The sequence below is a fragment of the Phyllostomus discolor genome, chromosome 11 (genome assembly GCF_004126475.2).
Source record: "Phyllostomus discolor isolate MPI-MPIP mPhyDis1 chromosome 11, mPhyDis1.pri.v3, whole genome shotgun sequence".
Taxonomy (NCBI): domain Eukaryota; kingdom Metazoa; phylum Chordata; class Mammalia; order Chiroptera; family Phyllostomidae; genus Phyllostomus; species Phyllostomus discolor.
The window spans coordinates 36,988,992-37,012,239 of record NC_040913.2 but is presented as its reverse complement, the minus strand read 5'-3'; the positions used below and the strand labels follow the sequence as shown (position 1 = coordinate 37,012,239).

At 32.4% G+C, this 23,248-nt stretch overlaps 1 protein-coding gene across 6 annotated transcripts in view; it reads left to right on the top strand.

Annotated features, from left to right (window-relative positions):
* The window catches only part of PCDH17 (protocadherin 17), a 95,825-nt gene that overhangs the window by 55,299 nt on the left and 17,278 nt on the right, over positions 1–23,248 (top strand). For 4 of the 6 annotated variants that reach the window (XR_004899868.1, XM_036011304.1, XM_036011302.1 and 1 more), the window contains one exon: positions 19,116–19,199. The exons of the other annotated variants lie outside the window; for them this stretch is intronic. Coding sequence is in view for 3 of the 4 variants with exons in the window: in XM_036011304.1 (XP_035867197.1) it covers positions 19,116–19,199 (84 nt within the window). In the remaining variant the exon portion in view is untranslated. The remainder of the gene's footprint in view (positions 1–19,115; positions 19,200–23,248) is intronic. 6 annotated transcript variants of the gene reach the window in all.

The following is a 23,248-nucleotide window of genomic DNA, read 5'->3' as shown; positions in this document are numbered from 1 at the left end:
CTATGTTTAATGTAATAGAGTTTAGGGAATTGTGTTTAAAGTTCTTTATCAAATCAGAAAGTAAAGAGATCATTTAATGAAGTAAGGGAGTTCAGGTTTAGAATCAGCAGTTTAGAAAACCTAAAATTATTACCATAATATTCACAAAGGAATATACCATGTTTTATCAAATTATGCAACTGAAACTGAATAAAAAAGGTGAAAATGAGCAAAATCATGAATTTTTTTGTGGATGAAATAGTCTATTTAGAAATCTATAATCAGAAAATATGTTGTCTGAATATCACTGAAATTCTCATGGATAGAAGGAAATAATTCCATGCATGAGCCATAATACAAATCCTTCATAGTATCATTTATGTGGTGATATATAGTGTACAAATTGTTTAGTCCGTATCTGTGCCATGTACAGTTTCAAAATAAACTAACCACAGCATGTTCACTAATTACATTACTCTAGCTATATTGCATGCCCTTCATTTGACAGTATAACTATATAACCTTTGAAAATGGTATCCCTTGTGATTTTTAAATGCAGCATCAACATTTTGGCAGAATCATTTTGCAGGCATTTAATTTACAAGCATTTATCTTAAAAATTACATTTTCTGAAAAATGTCTGCAATACGCTTTTATTTTCATTTGCCCCTGCTCATTGAAAATACAATCAATTAATAATTATTTGGTGACTATTTATCAATTAATTAATCAAAAGCACTTCCAAAGTTGAATACTATAAAGAAATTATATAGAATCATTTAATTATTTTAGCCAATATTCTATTAAATGAAAATATATTTATAGAAAGAATATGAAACAAAGTTTGTCGAATTTGAAATGAGCTTCATTAACTCTTTAACTCATAACCATTTTAATAGCACTTAGTGACAGCATATGATTTATTATCCAAAGCAACTTATTTTTTAGGGTGAAAACATTTTCAATACTTATTCTGGGACAGATTTTCTGGGCAAATTTAAACTTATAGTCAGCCTACTATAGGGATTTTTTAAATAATCAAATAAACAATGTCTTTTCAAGAAAACCAGAATATAAGTACAATAGAGAGATAAGAAGTGAGAAATAAAGTTAACATTGCTCTCCTGGGCCCCTCCCTAATTAATTTTTTAATGTTACAGCTTCAAACACTTACATTTTAATTTTGAAAAATGCAAGCTATTTTTCTTAATTACACAGTATGTGTACACAACAATTAAGTGTTTAATTGCTTAACAGATAGCTTTACACATCTCTTGTGCCTTTAGAAGTAGAAATGGGTTACTGGAAATGAAATCCATGAGAAAGAAAATTATTTAAAATTTAATTCATATATAAAACAGTCTAACTAGAATAATTTTAGTTGCTGCCAAAGTGAAAGTATATTGCTTTTACATGTTTTCCTTTGTCTAAAACAATGCACTGATTAATACTATGTCAATTAATAAAGGTCATTTGTTTTTCAGTTACTGGAAAACCTATACTTGAATGCATATCAGACTGTGTCTTTCTATTTTGAATGTATACTAGAGCTTATTAAATTTTTATAGAACTAAACCAACTTAAGGTGACTTATGGTTTAAGAAATGCCAGTGAGAACAAGAAGTTAAAATACTTATGAAACTCAGGAAGATAATTTCAACTTGACAGTGTTTCATGGTGCAGACTGATGAAATTTTCTCCCACCATTTCTTTTCATTCCCTATTTTCTGGAATCCAGACATCGATATTTAGCATTTTCATGCTTTGAACAATAGTTCTATGCTTATTTCTAAATTAACTGCAATTTTATGGATAAATAAATGGTTCTTCATTTCTTATCCATGCACAGGAAGCATACTGACAGTTTTCACTTTTGTATATTAATTAAACGTTACTTTAACTAGTTGGTTTCTTGCTTTATCAACAGTTAATTATATGTAAATTAATTTACATTTATTTTTTACCTTTTGTAATGAGATTAACAAAGCAGATATTCGGTAATCTTATATTGAAATAAAACAATGCTAGGTGAACTAATATAATAAGAACAAAAGGGAAAAACACAGATCGTATTTAACATTCACTTATTCTAGATTGTTTACTTTCTTTCTCTTTAGTCTTCTTTCCATGCTATCTTTTTCAAAGGAAGAATAAAAGTGCTTATTTAATTTTTCCAGCTCAGTTTATAAAAGTAAATATAATTTTTAAAATTTCCATTTTAATTAAAATCAAATATATAAAAATATATAAATGTAGTATCTATGTGACACAATTTTTTATTTTATATTTATTTGAACTTTTATAATCAAATTTTTAAATGTCCATTTATCTTATAAATAAAATTTTAAGAACTTTAAGTATTTCTTCAATTAAAGAAATAAGACATTAGAATTTCTCAGTTTTTCATAGCTGAAAAGATATCCACGACCCAGCTTGGCTTGGGGGTAATAATTCCTGACTTCTCAAGTGAAGTGCCAGTTGTCAGTGTTTCCACTTTAAGATTTTCCCACAATTTTCAAATACCAAGGAAACAACAGTAAAACAAAAGAAGTAAGTAATAAAGGTGAATACTTGAATGCAGATCAACAGTTTTTTAATTTTGTGTGCTAGTTCATTGTGAATTGAAATAGTATTTGAAGTAAAAATAAAAAAGAAACCTGATGTTTGCTTACTTTTATAGGTATATCAGGGAGTTAGGACACAAAATACATTTTCTCAAATAATACTCAAGTTTGAGATTCATATCTACTAACATTTTTGCATCATTCTTTAATATTTTATTTCTTTGAGTTTCAGCATATTTATTAGAGGAATTGCAGATAGGTCAGAGTGGGGGTGTATCATATATATTTTATTTGGAAATGGTAAATGATATATCAAATTACTTAAAATTATTTGGATCTTATTTTTCATGTACTGTGGTGAGAGATACAGTAATTCAACATTGCTTTATATTTTAATGTTCAGTCATACAGAAGTATCTTTTATAAGAAGATAAAATATTGCATAGCACTTCTCTCCAGCCTAATAGTTTTCTTAATTATATGAGGCTTTTTACATTATTGTCTCATATTTTATGATCTTATTGCCTTTGGAGGGTGCATATATTGTCAGAAAAAAACTAATACAGTTTTATAAATCCTTGATTTAAGAAAATCTAACAAACTGTTCAAAGTTTTTAGTTTTATATCTTACATTCTTTCATAACAATTTAAGCCATACCTTCAGAGACCAATTAAAGTCTAAATAATTTGTAAAAATACTTCCAATTTATAAACTGTAGAAACATAAATTTTAGAGATCATATTACAGCATTCAGAGAAGTATTTTTTTTTGAGGCAGTCTACATAAAGCATGGCATAGCAGGGAGGTCCAGGTAATTGATGGCAACACCTCATATGTTTCACAGCCAAGTTTTATATTTTCTTTCTGGATTAAGTTAGAGGCAAAATGAAATCCACCCTAATATGACATGGCAAAAGTTGATTCTTGATGTAGTTATAAAGATGTGAAAGCTAGAAGTAGATAAACCCATCTGCGTTTATGCTCTGTTTTCTCACATTGGTGTTAAAAATGCCTGATGGAGGAGGGATGATCTCTGCAGTAGTTTTGGGGGCACAATGCAGTAGCTACATTATAATAGCTACCATTTTATCTGTAAAATTATGTTGGCAATGCCTTGCATACTTATCATGAAGAGCAATTTTTAATATCCAGTAAGTAATAAATATGAAAATGATTTGGTGAAAATGTTCAGTCTTCCTCTTACGTGCAGGGATTTTCCTGTGAAAAGTGTGCATAAAATATTAGGAAAAAATGTTAGGAAGACTTGATTAGCTAATTCAGAAGTGAGAAGTAAAATCTTACCTTCAAAATGAAGTTTGAGTTGAATTATTATTTAATAAATATACTTGATACTAGTTTCATTCTCTAAAATAAATTATATCCTGAAGTGAAGTCTCTTCCCTTGAGACCAGCATATGATTATTTTAAAATTTGTAACCTTTTGCTTTGTTTAGTTTTGCTGAAAAAAATTTTGTAGTAGAAAGCGGTATATTTGTTCCATTTTCATAGTCTTATTCTTTCCCCCAGTCCTCAGAGAGATTCTATGTAGGCCACTGCCAGATGCATCAGTCTAGAGTATATTAATCAAGTTTCTGAATCGGGATGGCAACTCCTGCGTGTCCAAGGAGCTGGGTCAGGATGTTTCTATAATTCCCTGGTGAGGAGTGGAAAGATATTGGCCTTTTGTGCTATATAGATTTTAGTGTTTTGTATTTTATTAACCGCTTGATTGCTGCTCAGTGTACCTGCTAAGTAGGACACACTTTTGTTCCAAAAGGTGAATGTCTTATTGTCCAATTTAATATAATTTTGAGAAAAACTTTCCCACAGCCTACAAGATGTGAAATCAACTGTTTTTCTTTATTAAATAAATTAAAATCAGGTGTTTGGAGAAGAGGAGAAAGTTGAGCTGCATTTTCTTTATTGTAGACCCTCTGGCATAAAACAATGTCTCCAAGTATATTGAAAATTTGCATGTTAAAAATTATTTCTCAAAAAGGAAGGACACAAACATTTAGCTTGCTTGTAATTTTCTCTTATTCTGCAATATCTTAGTGCCTTGGTTTTGATATGCTGCCAGAAACAAGGCTTTCATATAAAAACATACAAGATAAATTTGTGATTACAAATTAGGAAAGAAGGAAGAAGGAAGGAGGGAGGGAGGGAAAGGAAGAAAAACTTGGTTTCTAAAGGTAAATTATATTTTCAGGGGAAATTTTATTTACTCATGTATTTCAATGAAAACCAACTCATATTTATTTTTATGTTTTTAAATATTCTATACATTTTTTAATTGTAGTCTTCTCATTGTCATCATCCCCCAACCCCCAAACCTAGGCTTCTCTGAAGTGAAGTTAATTTTGAATAGAAAAATTGGGCCGAATTTAAGTCTCATGGGCTGGAATGGTTGAAAACCTATCTGCTATTTACCGTGTTTCTACTTCGTGTCCAACTCTTGACATTTATGATCAATGTCCTCAAAATTAAATAAAACCCATGTAATATAGATATTATTCCCATAACATGCAAAAATAGATTATTGCTCAGGAATTATTCTTGTCCTTCAAGTCTGACCAAGGTGCTTTTTTCCCTTGTATAAAAAGACAATAAAGCAGAAAATTGGGTTCTGGCTTATTTTTACCACTTCTCACTTTAACCCTGGATTTTAGGATCCTCTTGAAATCCAGTACTGCTAACAATTTACATGTACATCTCATATTTTTTAGAAATGAAGTTCAAGTGTATTGATATATGTGAATGAAATGTATTAATTCTGTAACTCTATACATCTATGATATTATCAAGATATAATAATTCTATACATATATAATATTATTATAGAAGTTCTGAACAAGAAGTAGGAATAGATGATTGGTCTTTTTATATACTTTAACTATTACTTTGATTTTTAAAACCAGTTACTTTTAACTTTCAACAGATGACATTTTAGAAAAATACTACCTTGAGTATGATACAAATATAATATTAAGTATGACGTAAAATTATTTACAATTTTAGTGGTAAACAGCCAAATATTTATTATTTTATAAATTTTCAAAATGTGGAAATATAATTTTATATAAAAGAATAATATTTAGCCTTAACATTTTAGGAAACAAAACCACATTAAATGAATAGAAAAACTTATTAAAAGATAGTATCAGTAGAAAATGTCAATGGTACTTTAAATAGATTATTTTAACAAAGAAAAATAAGGTATCTACAGTTTTTCAAACAAATAATTGAGGAAAATAATTGGACTGTTTTTAAAGGCTTTAAGATTAATTTTCTGCAATCTATCTTTAACTGTATTCAGCAAATTATATTTCCTATATCAAAGCATTAATAGTGAGATTAAAATTTATTTTTATTGTTTATACTGGGTAAGGGAAATTAGTGGTTCTTTTATTCAAGCTCGCTATGAGAATTACACATTTTGAGTATTACCATTAAAGATTAAAAATAATTATAAATTAAAATTCACAATGAGGAAAAATCATTTTTGCTTCCTGTTTAAGTTTTTATCTCTGTTGAGGATAGAAGAAAGAAGTCAAACATGAAGGTTGGCAGTGATTTCATCTACTTAAATTCTTTCCACATCTACTGTTGATTGACACTAAACAAAATGGTAATTGCCCACTTAATTTGTTTTAAATAATTCTCAAATTTTTTGGATTTTTGAAGTAGACCTGAAGAAATCATTAGGAAATACTTGCATCAAGTGGAATCATTTGTTGGGTTTTCTTTTTTCTTTTTTGCCTTTTATTCTTTATTTATTTATGTAAGCATTTATTTACTGTTGAAAGTTAACTTTTTTAGAGACACCACTTGCCTTTTATGGTAGGAGTTTTTGTATAAACAATCTTCTATTCATTTCAGCACCTGCTTAAATTATTAGATACCCCTCTCTCCACTGAGCTGCTTGCGCTTGTTTCCATTAACTGAAAACTCCATGAATTCAGGCTAGCTTTTTACTCTTTTTAACCCTTCAGAGCAGTTCTTACTTATTCATAAATTAAAGTGATTTTTCTGCATATTAGCCATGTTATATAACAGTGATTTAGTAAATTTCTGCATGAGCATTTCATGCTAGAAATCTATGACTTTCTTGTCTGAAGAGATTAGTTTTTTAAACCACCTTTTTAGATTTATGTTAATGTGTTTTACATCTATTATATACAACTCATGGAAAAAAAGAACACAGAGGTCTTGCCAAGTAAGCAAAATAGGGAAAATTATGTTAAGGAGCCAACAGTTTCTCATAGCCAGTGTTAATACCTTTGTTTTAATGTTATCTGCTATTAGGTTTTATTATGCCACATTTCCACCGACAGTGAACTATGAACCACTTGTTACCAAATCATATTGTTTGGATAAGAATGACTGTCGCTACATACTCTGTATGTAGCGAAAGTCAAATATTCTTAAATTCTTTATTTTAAAGATCATAGAATACTATAAATAATACAAAACACAGAAGTTATATGTTTAGCATCCTCATCCTACAGCTCAAAACAAAAAATGATTTCTTTTTAAGGCCACAAAGAAAGTTTGAAAGGAGGTCAGAAACAAAACATAACAAAAACTCCAAGTGTAATGTACTTCATATTAAATGAATTTATATAATTACTATATAACATCAAATAGACCATAATTCTACTTCAAATTTATATTCTACTTCAAACTGTTCTTTCTAATATGTTAAAATATAGTTTAACATTCCAGATACTCTTCAGTGTTTTCCATGGATAACCAAGTCATAGCAATAGAATGTCTGAAGTAAATGACAATGATAAAGTAGTAAAATGCATATTTTGCTGTAACAGAGTACAAAGATATTTCAAGAATTGACTCTGTATTTTGCAGTATCATAGGCCTATAAAATGTTTTGAATTGATTAAATTGATTGCATTTCCATTTATAAATGTGGAAAATATATAAAGGGATAAATATAGAAAGAGGAAGTGCTTTGTTTTATTTAGTTTTTTTTTTTAATAACATAAGGTCTTTCATTTAAATGCCTGTTTTAAGTACTGTTACCGGGAGATGATAATGGGAAGAAATTTCTCTTGACCTGATAGAGAAATTGAGCCTGCAGAGCATATACATGCATAGAGTTGTAATTCTGAAGGAAAATCTGGGCTCAGATAGTGGTCTTCCATAGTTTATAAAGATCATACTGCATTTTTCTAATCTTCCTGAGTGACACAGCTGGATAATATAATTTGGGCAATTTTCCTGCTCATGTGACTGAAAATGCCAAAAAGTAGCATATTGTGTTTTTCACAATTTAAATTACTAAGTTGGATCATTATCTAGTAAAATAAATGTACTTATTAGTATTTTACAGAAATCATTGAATAATGTGACCCCTTCAAAAAACATTCCAGTGTATTATTTCTTATTCTGAATCTGAGTCAGCTTTTATTCGGGTCACAGAGATGAAACAATGCGGACCATGGCTCTGCAGAATGGCCTCTAACACACCAAAGCTGACTTTCAGAGCTGGAGAACTCGGGTGTGTAGTCCCCTTCACATTCACAGCAGGTAGCATACATTTATGAAAAAAAAATGTGATCTGAGCACCTTGATGGAAAACCAGAAAATACCTGTTAATCATTTCATGTGGAAAATCAGAACATACCAGTTAATCATTTATGTCAACAATTTAAAGGAACAAAATTAGAAAAGCCTTGACATCTTTTTTCTCCCACTCACATTCAGTTCTGTGTAAACAGAGCTCCATTTTGACAACTGTTTAGCTCGAGGCACAGATTTGAAGTATTAGAGATAATGGCAGATTTATTAGATTAACGTTTGCTGGGATCCTTGAGCATCCTACATAATTACTAGCCATGTTAATCTGAATGGTTGGGCTTGCAATATTATAATGTGTGCATTCCCTTGCAGGCATTTATGTTGTGTCAAAAGAGGTACTAGAAGACATATTTAGTTATGTTTCATTGATTTGTGTTCTTAAAACATGTATGTGTGTGTGAGAGAGAAATAATTCATATATCTGTTTTTTCATCCCCAAATTAAAAAGAGGGTGAGAGTTCCTTTTTATTAATTTTCTGAATATTAAACAAATTGTTCTCTTAGCTATCTAATTTTAATTATTGATCTGTCATTCTTTGATTACTCAAGTGAGCGCCACCAGAATCCCTTCATTAAATTTGCACATTGTATTTCTCCTTTCTGTTTTGTATGATTAATTCACACTGTCTCTTTACATACTCGTATATTCATTCTGGACATAATGTCTTTCATCCTTCTTTTATTTATGTGTGTCATTCTTTACTAGCTCCCTATACCTGTTGTCCAGGCATAATTACAATAGTGACCTCTATCATTTTCAGTAATACTCTTGTTTGGACAATGCACTATGTGGTCATCCTGCCATGAGTGAATGTAGCAAAACCAAAATAACCTAAGAAGAAAAATATGTGATACATACAGCGTGGGGAAAGAACTGCACCTGGTCAAGGATACTAGTTTTTGCCTTGCTGCTATGCTGGACTTCAGTTATCTTACCTGAAAAATAAAGACTTTGTATTGCATGATCTTTAAATTTTTCTCTCATCCCTAAAATGTAAATTATCACACACAAATATATCTCTTTTGAGAATCAAACTACACAAAGATTGTGTGTGTATATCTGTGTGTGTGTATATATATATATGTGTGTGTGTGCGTGTATAATCTTTTAACCTAAACTCTAAATTAATACCACCCCCAAAAGATTATGAGTGTTACTCTGCTTAAGTGTGGGGTGAGAAATGTTACACTGAGCATATTTAAAAGAGCCAGAGCAATAACTGTGTTTTGGTGTGTGATGCTAATCAGAGTCCCAAACTTAATGGCTTCCAGTTGCAAGAAGCAATGTATACAAACTGAGTTTGTGTACAAACTGTATTGTACTTCCTTGACTTACCATTTCTGCCCTAGCATTAGACCTAATGGTGGCATTTACCGAGTGATTTTCATGAACTGTTCTAAGTGCTTTACATGTATGTACTCATTTAATCCCCACAACAGTCCTATTAGGATATCCTCATTTTATTTATTTTTTAATTTTAATATTTTATATTTTCCATTACCATTTAGTTCCCTCATACCTCACCCATCCCGGCAATCACCACCACATTAGGATAACCTCATTTCAAAAATGAGTTAGTGAAAGATATAGAAGCTAAGTAATTTGACCCAGAACACATGTAGTGAAGGTTCAGGTTCTGCTACCGGGTTTGCTGAAATCAACCTCTGCACATCTCAAATATTCTAACTGCTCAACATTATTGATATTTGTAGGAATCCAGTTTTAGAGGCTGAAGTTTTTGACTGCCCAAATAGAGCAGGGAGCTAAAGTCAAAAAGTGGTGTGATTGCTTTTTCATTGCCTCCCACATGCTCTCTGACAGCGTAATACGCAGCTGCACGTAGAGAGACCGGCAGTGTCTGACTTGTAAATGACGCACGTGCACAGATGAAGAGTCTCCCTTCCTCATTGTCTTTGACACATTTTGAACCCTGACTGCAGGCTGTGCCTTCCAGAGCCGGCAAAGGAAAGAGCTATTAGAAGCAGGCGGGTTGAGGGATGCTGGCAGGCTTCCACGTGACACTGGCATTTCTGTTTCTTCGCAGAAGTGTCTATGCATGTGTGTACAGGTGAACATGATGTTTGTTTATTTCGCCTTCTGTTTTTATACCACTAGCTTACTTTTATTAGCAATTCACAAATGAAACAGTTAAGTCATTTTGTAAATATTCCCATTTTGTAAAAACACTTTGGACAAGAAGTTTATTAAGCAGGTCAAAAAAGGTGCTATACTTTTCTCTAAATTTTGAGACAATTTAATTTTGAGACATTATATTTATTAAGTCACATGAATTTGGGTATAATTTAAGCATCTTGCTTCATGCTCATTTGCATAACACACACCATCTAAGAACTACTTGGCATAAAATGAAGTTTTCTTGAGGGAGGAAAAGTCTAAGTTATTTGGGAGCATAGTAAACTTATGTGGGGAGGAAATAAGCCAAAATGATATTTCCCATTGGAAAAATAAAGGAAGTCAAATAAATTGAGTGATGGGAGAAAGAGTTTATTAAGTGCAGGAAATATAAAGATGGAAGAGCAAAGGAGACTGGATTAAAACGAACTATTATTTCATATATATTCATAAAATATTTCTCTGTCTGGGACAGAGGAAAATAGCTTAGTTCCTCCTCCTCTTCCACTGTTTTATTTTTCCCTGTAGGGAGGACTTCAAATTTAAGCCAGAGTTAGTATTTTTAATACTATACTCATCCACCCTTTGAATTTAGCAATTATTTGTAGATTACATTAAAATCTATTTTACTATAGTTTCTAAATATATTTTGTTGATTATACTATCACAGTTGTCCCATTTTTTCTCCCCTTTATTCCCCTCTGCCCTGCACTGTCCTTCCACCACCCTTCCCCCACCTTAGTTCATGTCCCCCCACCTAAGTTAGTTGGCTTTTCCACTTCCCATACTATTCTCAACCTTCCCCTATTTTGTACCTACCATTTATGTTTCTTATTCCCTGTACCTTTTCCCCCATCCCCCCCTTTCACCCTCCCTGCTGATAACCCTCCACATAATCTTCATTTCTGTGAATCTGTTCCTGTTCTAGTTATTTGCTTAGTTCATTTTTGTTTTGTTTTAGGTTTGATTGTTGAAAGTTGTGAGTTTGTTGTCATTTTACTGTCCACTCTTTTGAACGTCTTCTTTTTCTTAGATAAATCCCTTTAACATTTGATATAATAAGGACTTAGTGATGATGAACTCCTTTAACTTGACGTTATCTGGGAAGCACTTTATCTGCCCTTCCATTCTAAATGATAGCTTTGCTGGATATAGTAATCTTAGATGTAATCTTGGATGCAAGTTTTCTTTTGAGAAATCAGCTGATAGTCCTATGGGAACTCCTTTGTAGGTAACTGTTTCCTTTTCTCTTGCTGCTTTTAAGATTCTCTTTTTACTTTCATCTGGGTTAACAGAATTATGATGTGCCTTGGTGTGTGTTTCCTTGGGCCCAGCTTCTTTGGGACTCTCTGAGCTTCCTGGACTTCATGGAAGTCTATTTCCTTTGCCAGATTTGGGAAGTTCTCATTCATTCCTTTTTAAAATAAGTTTTCAATTTCTTGCTCTTCCTCTCCTTCTGGCACCCCTATGATTTGGATATTAGAAAGTTTAAAATTGACCTGCAGTTTCCTAACACTCTTCTCATTTTATGAATTCTTGTTTCTTCATTTGGTTCTGGTTGAATGCTTATTTCTTCCTTCTGGTCCAAACCATTGATTTGAGTCCCAGTGTCCTTCCCTTCATTGTTGGTTATCTGTACTTTTTTCTTTATTTCACTTTTCATAGCCTTTATTTTTTCCTCTATTTTGTGACTATACTCAGCCATTTCTGTGAGCATCTTGATTACCAGTATTTTGAACTCTTCATCTGATTGGTTGGCTATCTCTTCATTGCTTAATTGTATTTTTTTTCTGGAGCTTTGATCTGTTCTTTCATTTGGGCCATATTTTTTTTTTGTCTTGGCATACCTGTTATATAGTAAAGATCGGAGCCTAAAGTATTCTCCAGGGCAGGGCAACCCATGTTGCTGCATTGTAGGGCAGTATGTAGTAGAGGGGTCCAAGAGGGAACAATGCCACTTGCTTAGCTGTCAGTCACTTCCTCCACTATCCACAAGCAAACTGGGCCCTTCTGCTGCTTATTCCCATCTGGATGGGTTTGTGTATATTTTAGGACCCTGCGGGTCTCTCTAATGAACTCTTACAAATCTGGGAGTTTCTCCTGCTGCCTCAACCCTCATAGGTTTCTTCAGTCGGTGTATTGAAGCTTTATTTTCTAGAGCTGGAATCCTTGGTTGCATGGTCTGTCTCACTCCCCAGTTGTTCCTCCCTGATTTACATGCATGAGATTGTGGAACCACCCACTTCAACAACTGCCACTTTGCCCATCTGTCAGCCACCGCCTCACCCATCCTGGTCCTCCAGCCATTGCCTTAATGTGTCCTCTCTGTCTGGCTGCCCATCTCTGCCCCTTCTATTGATCTGTATGAATATTTCTTTTCTAACTCCTTGATTGTTGGACCTCCATACAGTTCAATTTTCTAGAGGTTCTGGTTGATTTTTATTTTTAAATTTGTTGTTCTTCTTTTGGTTGTGCAAGGAGGCACAATGTATCTACCTATGCCTCCATCTTGGCTGGAAGTACTGTGATTTTTAATGTAATGAAATACATTTTGAATTTCAAGGTCAGAATAATGAATCAGCTTATAGAACATTACTTATTTGTTATTTGGTATACATATATTTGGGTTATTTTATAGACCGTTAGTGGTGTTTGCTGTCTGTCATAAGGATATTGATTTATCTTTTTCTTTTTACTGTTATTATTACCATTGTTGAGTTGGGAAAATTCACAGAATGTTTTTTCAAATAGGATTTATTTCTGAATTAGTTGATGTTTTTATATTCTTAGGTAACAAGTGACTAAAATGAGTGAGAGTTCAGCTGTATAAGATTGTAATCCCTAGAAATTTAATCATAACCCAGCCTGTGCCTGTCCTTTTGCCAGTTTTGACATCAGAGTAATGTGGATTCAATGATTTTCCTCTTCTCTGTAGCCATCGTCAAGGATAATGATGATTGCATGGCTTATTATGTCTTCATGACTTTTTGGTAAGCATTACAGATTACAAAATCTGCACATTAAAGCAGTCTAGTAGTCAGCAGAAATTCTGTATAAAATCCCAAGTGTATTGAGCATTTTTCCCTTTGATTATAGCTCTGATAGTGTAAATCAGTTTTTAAGATCTAACTTTGCATTATTTTGGGAGATCAGCATAATGATTGAGTGCTGAATATCAAGAATAAATTAATTTAATAGCCATTCCCTGTTGTAAAACCTGGCTCAGTGATTCATATCTCTACCTAGGACCCATGGAAACCTAAGACGTAGGCATGATCCTTAGAATATATTATTTGAAACAAAGTAACAGGGGGTTATTTGCTGTTCTACAGTACAGCATGCATTGATTTATTTTCATTTAAAGAAACTGAAATAACATGATAGAGTCTACTGTGAACAATATAACAAAACTGACAGATATTTTCTTGCATTTGTGGATAAGATATTGTCAGCTTTTACACACTATTATATTCAATGACTTTGAGAGATATTATGTAACTTGAGTGGATTGATTCTTAGGCTTTGCACTTGCAAAGGGCATATAAAATCAATAAATTAAATAAATAAATTGATAAATTAATTAATTTATATATTAATATATTTGTATCTGGGAAGGAGGAAACTAGCTTGGTTCCTCCTCTACTCTGTTTTCTAAAATAGACATTTTTAGAAAAAAAATATATACAAGCCAGTCGTAAGATTTGACTCCATTTCCTTTTAGAGCAACTTGATCTTTTGTCTTCTTCCCATCCACATCATTTATTTTATTTTATTTTGTAGAATATTTTTATTAACTGTTTATATTAAGGTGAGTGTTTTATTAATGGAATGTGCGTATCCCCCCAAATTTCATATGTTGAAAGCTAATTCTCAATGTGATGGTATTGGGAGAAGATGGGCCTTTGGGAAGTGATGACATCATGGCAGCAGAAACCTAATGAAGGGGATTATTGCCTTTATGAAAGTGGCTCCCTTTCCCCATGTGCAGACATAGGGAAAAGAAAGCCTGCTATGAACCAGGAAGTGGATCCTCTCTAGACACTGAATCTGCAGGTGTCTTGATACTGGACATTTTCTCAGCCTTCAGAATAGTGAGAAATAAATTTCTGTTGTTTGTAAGCACCCAGTCTATAGTAGTTTGTTACAGCAGCCCAGTGAGACAAGTGTCCTACAGACAAAAATATGATTTAATATTAATATATTGGCACACAAATCCCAAAACAAATACAATGCATTTATATGTGTGTTTAATGTAAAAAGAACTGCCTTTTGTAATCATGCATGTAACTATTGCCTATGTACAATATATTTTAGTGAAATTTAGTGTCACATTTCTTAAGGGAAATCTATTTCAGCTTTATTTTTTGTTTAAATGAAAATTGTAGTTAAATATTCCACAGTAAATATATAAAATTGAATATTTTATTGTTTGTGCATTTATTTCCCTCAAAAAATGGATAAATATATTAACATTAAACATATGCCTCAAGATGATGCTGAGTATATGTAGTTCAATCATCTATCAATACTATCCATAGTAAATTTCTGGCTAAAAACGTTCATGCATTTGAAGCCATGTTTACAAATATGGTGATATGCTTTCTTATAAATTATTCTATTGTTAATTCATATATTCATTCACATATGTGCACATTCCTGTAGTCACACATTTTGTTTAATAGCCCAGTAGTATTTATGGAAATTTTAAGCAAGGTTGCTATGCAAAGGGTATTTAAAATGTGATCAATAGACATAAAAATCAAAACTAATACAAACTGAAAAGATAAGTCAACCATCTTTAAAAATAGGCACAAAGAGCTATTAATTTGTAAAGATTTGATAAAAATAGTCTATTTCTAAGCATTTGGTAAGATCTGAACAAATCTTACAAATAAATACATGCACACTTTTTCTGAGTGATTTTAAGTTCAGTTTTATGCTTAATAGCAGCAACATCAATTTAATGCCAAATTTAGTTTATTTGTAAATCATAATATAGAACAAAGCTTATTAATTTAGTCTCATTAATCTGACTTTAGTTTTCTAGAATCCACTTTTCAGTTTGTCCTATTTTCATTTATAACAGTAATGCTTTGCCATCTAGGTATTTTCTGTTTTGAAATTTCTTTTTTGACAGTCTGTATTAGATTCCTAGGGCTGCTGTAACAAAACAGTACCAAATGGGTGGCTTAAAATAACTAAATTTATTCCCTCACAGTTATAGAAACTAGAAGTCCAAAGTCATGCTGTCATCAGGGCCATGCTCTCCCACAGCTCTAGGGGTAGATCCTTCCTTACCTCTTCCTAACTTCTGGTGGCTGCTGGTAATCCTATACGCTCCCATTTCAGCCTCTGTTGTCACATGGTGCTCTCATACAACTGTCTCTGTGTCTCTTATTTCCCCTCTTATAAGGACAGCAGTCCTTGCATTATTAGGATACACACTAATATTAACTTAAGTGACTTCACCTTACATAATTATATCTGCAGGGACATTATTTTCAAATAGGATTACATTCTGATTTTCTAGGTGCACAAGAATTTTGAGGGAGTATTATTCTGCTCAGTCTACCCTCTGGACCCTCAAATTCACGTCCATCCATTTTATGAAATCCATTCACCCCCCACAACATCATTCAAATGTCTTAACTCTTTGCAGCATGAACTCATAAGTCCAAAATCTCATCTAAATATTAACTAAAAATGTCCCAAATTTTGCCACCTAAGCAAGGTCTGGGTATGGATTCCTCCTGGGGCAACATCCTGCTTCTTACACAGACAGGTATAGTGAGACAGGTGTAGGATAGGTAATTCTCATTCTGAAGGGGAGAAAACAAAAGGAATAAAGGATTTACTAGTCTAAAGGAAGCTGGAAATGCAGGAGGGTAAATTTCATTAGGTTTCAAGGCCTGAGAGTACTACTTCTTTGTCTTAATGCCCTTTATGTCCTTAAGCTCACTTGACCCTCAGGGACCCTAAGTTGCCTTTCCTGGCTCCTGCATCAGTACTTTTGGAGCCATCTTTCTTTCATTTCATTCCATCTCTGCCCTCTCAGTCCATGTTAGCAATGTTTCTGCTAGTAAAAATTCCCAGTAACTTGGAGGGGATCCTCACCATTAGATGAGAGTATCCTCTACAGATCCTGTTTCTCAATAACCCTATCTCTAAATCTGACTTCTCCTAAGATGGTTGACTGGACCTCTAAGTTGCATGCCTACTCATTAGAGCAAATGTCTGTCCAGCCACACCTTTGTCCTTGTTTCCAGAGCATGCTTCCTGGATAGACAGAAAAATTTCCAAATCAAGCACTGGTGCCTTTTTCCTTAAAAAAATCATTCCTCAATTTCTTTCCTCTCACATTTTACTGTAACCAACATGGAGTAACACAGCCACACATACTACCTTTTGGAAATCTCTTCAGCTAAATACTGGAGTTCATTGCTGATAAGTTCTCTTCCCACGCAACAATTTGGCTAAGTTTCCTGACACTTTATAACAAGGATTGTCTTGCAGTGTCCATTAATATTTCTGTCTGAGACCTCACAAGAAGCACCTTTATGTTCATATTTCTATTTACATTCTGTCCATGGTAATATAGCCATGAATGTGTTCCCTAAGGTGACAGACACTTTTCTCTACAGCTATTATTATTTCTGAGATTGCAGCAGAATCACCTTTCATGTCCATATTTTTCTTAATAGTCTCCTTAAGGCAATCTAGGTCTTTTAAAATCATGTATCTCAGAACTTTCCCAACTTATTCCCATTACCCAATTCCAATGTCACAGCAACATTTTTAGGTATCTGTTGCCGTAACATCTCACTTCCCAGTACCAAAATATGTATTGTTTTCCTAGGACTGCCCAACCTAAAAACCATAAACTGGGCAGCCTAGAAGAATTTATTCTCTACCAGTTCTGAAGACTAGAAATACAAAATCAAGGTATCAGCAAGACCATGTTCTGTGATGGCTCCAGAGGAGGATTTTCCCTTGTCTATAGCCAGCAGTCCGAGACATAGCATTCTAGTCTCTACTTCTGTCATTGCATGGTGTTCTCCTATGTGACTATCTCTTTGTCTCAGTTTACTTTTTTAGATTAAAAGCACACAAGAGTTTGGATCAGGGCCCACTCTATTCTAATATGACCTCACCTTAAGTAATTACATCTGCAAAGGCCCTATTTTCAAATAAGATCATGTTATTTTGTTACAGGGCACCATGACTATCTGGGGAGGTAACATCCCACCCGATGCACAATGTGTGCTGTTTCATTCTGCAATTCAGAAGGGATATGTTTTTCTGAATAAAGAAGTTCTATATCTTATGTGACTCTAATTGTATTATTTAAAATATATGATATTTTGAATGCATCTAAAATATTTAGATATTGATTACTGAGTTTGGATTATCATCAAGAGACTGTAAAGTGCCTTTTACATGTAAAATGATCAGTAGATAAAATATTTCCAGTTTCTGTAGGACTGAACATTTAAAAGAATTGTGACAAATGCGAATAAAACAAAGGAGTCTGGTTAAAAATAACAAATGTAGGTTTTAGAAAATAAACTATTCTTCATATGTCTTTGGCAAGAACTATACTGACTCTTCTAAATTTTAATTTGAACATGCTAACAAGGTAACTTACATATTAGTTATTTCCCTTCCCCTAAATGATATTTAGTATAGGCTCTACTCTTTTCTATATTAAATTCCACAATAGGCAATTTAAACATGTGCGTGAGGCAGACTTATTTTCAGGTGTTTGTATCTGTTGTGGGAAATACACTTTAAAAATAAGACAGAACCACACACAAATTCAACAAGTGGTGGGGGGGGGGGGAAAGAAACATCTGTATGCCAATAATGTCCAAAAATGTTTGAGCTGCCTGTTATTAACTACTCAACCTGTTTTACATGGGAATCTGCATAAGAACATTCTGTGGGAGTGGCAAACAACAGATGGTGGATAAAGGTTGGAAAGCAGAAAGTGAAACCATTTAAAATAAAAGTTACTTTTGCTCGCTGACAGGTTTTTTTTTTGGCAGTTCTTTTAGGCAGCAATTGATTTCATACATTCACTGCACATCTTAACATTAATGCAAAAAATTTATAGTTTTAAGTCTAAGAAATTAATCAGTTTAACACATTTATAATACATCTAAGGCATTCATAAAAAGCAAGCAAAAACAAAAACTTTCTTAATTTCATAATACATAAATATTTTATGTTGAGGAAAAATAGAGTAGATATTGTTACAGAAATATACATATTTCGCACTACTAAAGTCAATACACTTTTACAAATTGAAGGTTTCTAGATGATTGAATAAAGAACTAAATTATAAATAGCTTGTTTTTTCAGGTTCCAGACACTATATGTTTTTGTAAATGACTTTAAGATGTAGTATACATATATTTTTGAATTAAAGCTCTGCCTTCCAGGGATACTAAAGAATAGATAGTTTACAACTTTCATTTTGGTGGCCTGTTTGTTTACATCTACCCACTATCCAGAAAATTTTCTTATTTTTTTTTAGGATGAATGAATCTATCACTATCACGTCAGTATTTTTTTCCATTGACCTAAGTATTGATGTAGTTACTTTGTACTGTTTCTATCTCACATAAGGTGAAATACTCCAGAACAGTAATTTTCTTTCAATGAGACTAAGTTTTATGTACCTGGGGAAATACCAAATGACCTTATCTTTTAAGAATCAGTCAATCCAAAGAATTTTAATTTAAAAAATTTGAAAACAATAAAGGATTCATGATTCAACTGGCCCTTTTTTCTCACTTGGTTTTTCTATTTGTTAACCAAAAATATTTTATTTTTCAAGCATTCCCGACTTTGCTTTCCTTTGCTATCCTCACCTTACACACCATCACAAGTAGACTTCAGTCTGTTGATCTGCTTCCTCCAGGTGAGCAATTTCTTCATGTGTTAGCTTTCTTCTCTGTGGTCTGAATTTGACTTGTTAGATGATGGCTCTCGTAAGACTGGATACACAAAGTGGCTCTCTCTGTAGACAGCCATTCAGAACCCGTAGACTTTATTTTTAAAGGAAAATACCATATAAGTAACTTATTCTATTATCTCTGCTTTGGTACTGTGAATATTTCAGGAAAACTTGTGTAGAGTTAGGGGTTGAAAAGAGAATCTAAATATTCATTTATATCAGGGCTTTTCATATTTATTATTCTTAAAGGAGTTTTAAGTGGCCTAACTCTCAGTTATTTAATATAAAAAATATACCACTCATAGCAATTTCCCTTTGGAAATAGTGCATAAAATGTTAAGGAAAAAACAAATTGATGAAATGGAAAGTAGACTGGTATAGGAAAGGGGGCTATTTATTTGGATGTCAGTTATGGGTGTAAAGCAACCTGCTTTACCCTGAAGAACTGCATTTCACCTGAGAAACTGGGTCCCCAAATTCTTCTTTTCTTTTGCAAGGCAATTACCCTCCATATTACATAAGTGATGTTTTGTAGAAACATATTAAGGGCTTCTTCACACATTATTTTATACACCACTTTAATAATGATTCCTAAGGGCAGGAAAGAAAAAATATATATAAATTTTAATAGCCAATGAAGTTCAATATTAAAATCCCCAAATTCAGTAAATTTTGCCAATATATTCAATCTCTATGTATGCTCTGGATGTGACTCAGATATGCTGTGAAAACACATTGAAATTTCAAATGACTGAATGGATTAATGAAAGGCAGAAACGAGTGTCTATCTCAGGTGAAATTTTAGCTAATCACATATTTTTCTATGTCTGGAGATAATATAATCCAAGTTTGGGGGTCATTTGAATGCTTTGGAGAGATTTTATTGTTTGTTTGTTTCTGAGTAGTTTAATTTCCACATAAGAGAAAGAAGCTTGTGGAGTTAACTGGTACATCAGGTTGTTGAGCTTAAAAAATACACGTTTGTTATAGCAATCTGCCAATTACTGTTATGATCATTTGTGTTGCTTTACTCATGCTAGATGAAGAGAAGAGCTTGAGTTATTTTCTGTATGGAAATGAATGGAAATTGAAGAGAAAATACAAACAAAAGCCTTAAATAATGGTAGAGTTAAGAGAGTTATACTTGTTAAAGATTTTGGGAGGTGAAGTGCAAAGTTTAACATGCATGCACACACACATCCATGTAAAATATTCCTGTTACTTTTAAATACTTGTGAGTTCACCTTCATTAAAAATATAATCAGTTGGGAAAGGAGTTAATTTATAATTCTATATAAATTAATTTCAAGGAAAACATTTATACCAATAAAGCCTTTTAGCTTTTAGAGTGTAAATTCCTTTACATTATTTTATGTGTCTGCTTCCTGGCGCATGTATGTGTCTGTGCATGTACATACCTGAGCTTGACCATGACCATCTGCTAACTTGAAACACAAAGCTTTCTGGGAGCTGTGAGTGAGTTTCAGGGAACCAGAAGCTGTTGGTGGTGGTTTAGGCTTTTATTTTTGTGTCTACTAAATTGTTCTAGAAGAATTTTGCCCTTAGGCAAGGCTCCTTCCATTCATTTCTATCTGGTGTAGTAATGTGTGTTTTTATCATGTGTACAAAGTGTTCGTGCATAAGGATATGCATGCTTGGTGTTAAGTTGTAGTTCTTTGTTGATAGTTATCTCACATATTGGAATTTATCACTTCAAAAGTTACATTTTCTTCAGACTAGCAAGATAATGAAGCTTAGAAATATTTTTGATTACAATATGTTACAATAAAACTCCTGATTTTAGAACTTAATTGTCAGTGCTTACTCAATGTAATGGTTTTCTATTTCTGTACACATATTTTTTATTATTATTGTACTGGCGTCATTATGTAACATAATTATTTCATGTGCATATTACTAAGTAATCAGAATAATATCTTTTTGTTTAAATCATTATTATTTCCCAAGCAAATTGTTAATATAGATACAATCTTTATGCTTGTGGTAATAAGTAGGTTAATGAGTTAAATTTGTTATACTGTGTACTTTTTAAATAAATGCTTAACCTTAATTTAAATAAATCTTAACCTTAAGATTACAAACATATCACTTGTAATTTTATACAAAACTATCTACAGGTATATATGTTTATAAAAATAAAACAACCATACCAAATAGATAGGAAGTTTCTATTTTCTAAACAGTTATAAATTAAAAATGATGCTCATTTTGCAATAATGTTCTTCAAAATGACTATATTTAAAATGGTAATTAGGTAGCTAATATTATTTTGTGATCATGTATATTTATACATTCAATGAAAAACATTAAATGTTTCTTAGAAATTTGCCAAATGTAGTAGTTAATTTCTATTTCTAGGTGTACCTTGGATTTTAATACTAGAAAATTTTAGATCAAGGCATACACTCATTTGAACCTGAAAAATTAAAATAATTCACCTAATTTAAGGTTACAGTGACACTTTCTCAAACTTAAATTGTTTTCTCCTTTGGGCAGATATTTTGACCCCAACTGTGTTTCCAGTAACGAGTTACACATTGTCCAACTGACTTGAGTCCTACAACATTCTATAGTTATGTCAGGGTTCAATCAGTACGTTGCTGCCATTTCTGAAGAGTTACAAACAGATCTGTTGTAAAAGCAAGTGTACAAATTTGACTTGTTAGAATTTAAGTTTTGTCTTTTTTCTTATAAGATAGAATTGTGTGAAGAATTTATTTGGATCAGATTATAGAGGCCGTTGAACCTCAAACTGAATAGTTCAGATTTCAACCTTTTTCAGTAATGACCATGGAAATTAAGCAGGTACTCAAAATTAAGTTTGGTAGCATGAAGTACCACTTCTTGATGAGACTGAGTATACAGATTTTTAAATGGAACTCATATTTGGTACTCAAATATGCCATGCCTGAGTTAAAAAAGATTGTCTCAATGAGTTCTACCTGTGGTGTCACAATGAATTTCCTCCAGATTAAATTTAGATTATAAATCTGAAAATGAAATAAATTCGTATATGTTTATAGTTATTTCTGTGTTATTATTACTCACTTCACTTTTACTGTCTGCTCATTGTTCTGAGAGTGGTTGATTATCAATTAAATCACAGGAAGTACTCTCTAAGGTAAGAAAGGATTTAAAACACCACTGTAGACACCTTTTGATCTTCATGTTACATTATGTATTGATAGGCTTTCATATCCTTTAAGAGCACATTTCTGTATTTGCTCTGACTGAATGGTGGCCTTCTCCCATAGCTGTTTGACCCTTGGTTTGATTTCATGGCAGGGTGATCCAGAGGGCCAGTCTCCTATCTTTCTGACCTCTTCTCCCAATTTCATCATTGCTTCAGTGTGTTTTAATGATTACAAATTATTAAAGCTGTTACTAGAAAAATGGTTTGTCATTGCCAGTAAAACCCATTACAAGAAACACTTCTGTGTATTTACTCTAGAACATGGATATTGAGTGTATTGATTTTGCTTAAATTTTCATTCTTGGGATGATCCAATCAAATAGGATAAAATACATCAGCTTTCAATAAACTTACAGCACACCAAAGGCAATAGCATAATGGTTTTAGAGAAATAATTTCCAGAACAGGCTTCATTTAAAAAGCCCATTACCTTTCCTTTCCTAGTCTTTACATATTTTAAAACTATCTGTAATAATAATAGTAATAGTAATAGTAGGGGTGGTATTAACAGGTTGGTAGTAGGAGTTGTTTTAGTAAAATCAGGGCCAAATCATTCAGGTTTGAACTGCCTGTATTTTATTCTAAAGTTATCTTTGGAACAATATTAATTTTAATAATTCTATAAGAAAAACTTCATTTCACAAGAACCATTTTTGGGCAAACTGTGTGTATGTGTATGCATATACATTGAGGACATTTAGCTTTGGTTTATTTTTAATTGTAGTGTAAGTAATTTTTGTAGGAATTATTTATGGATTAGTGTAGTTCCATATATATATTTCAGAATCCTTTAACCCTT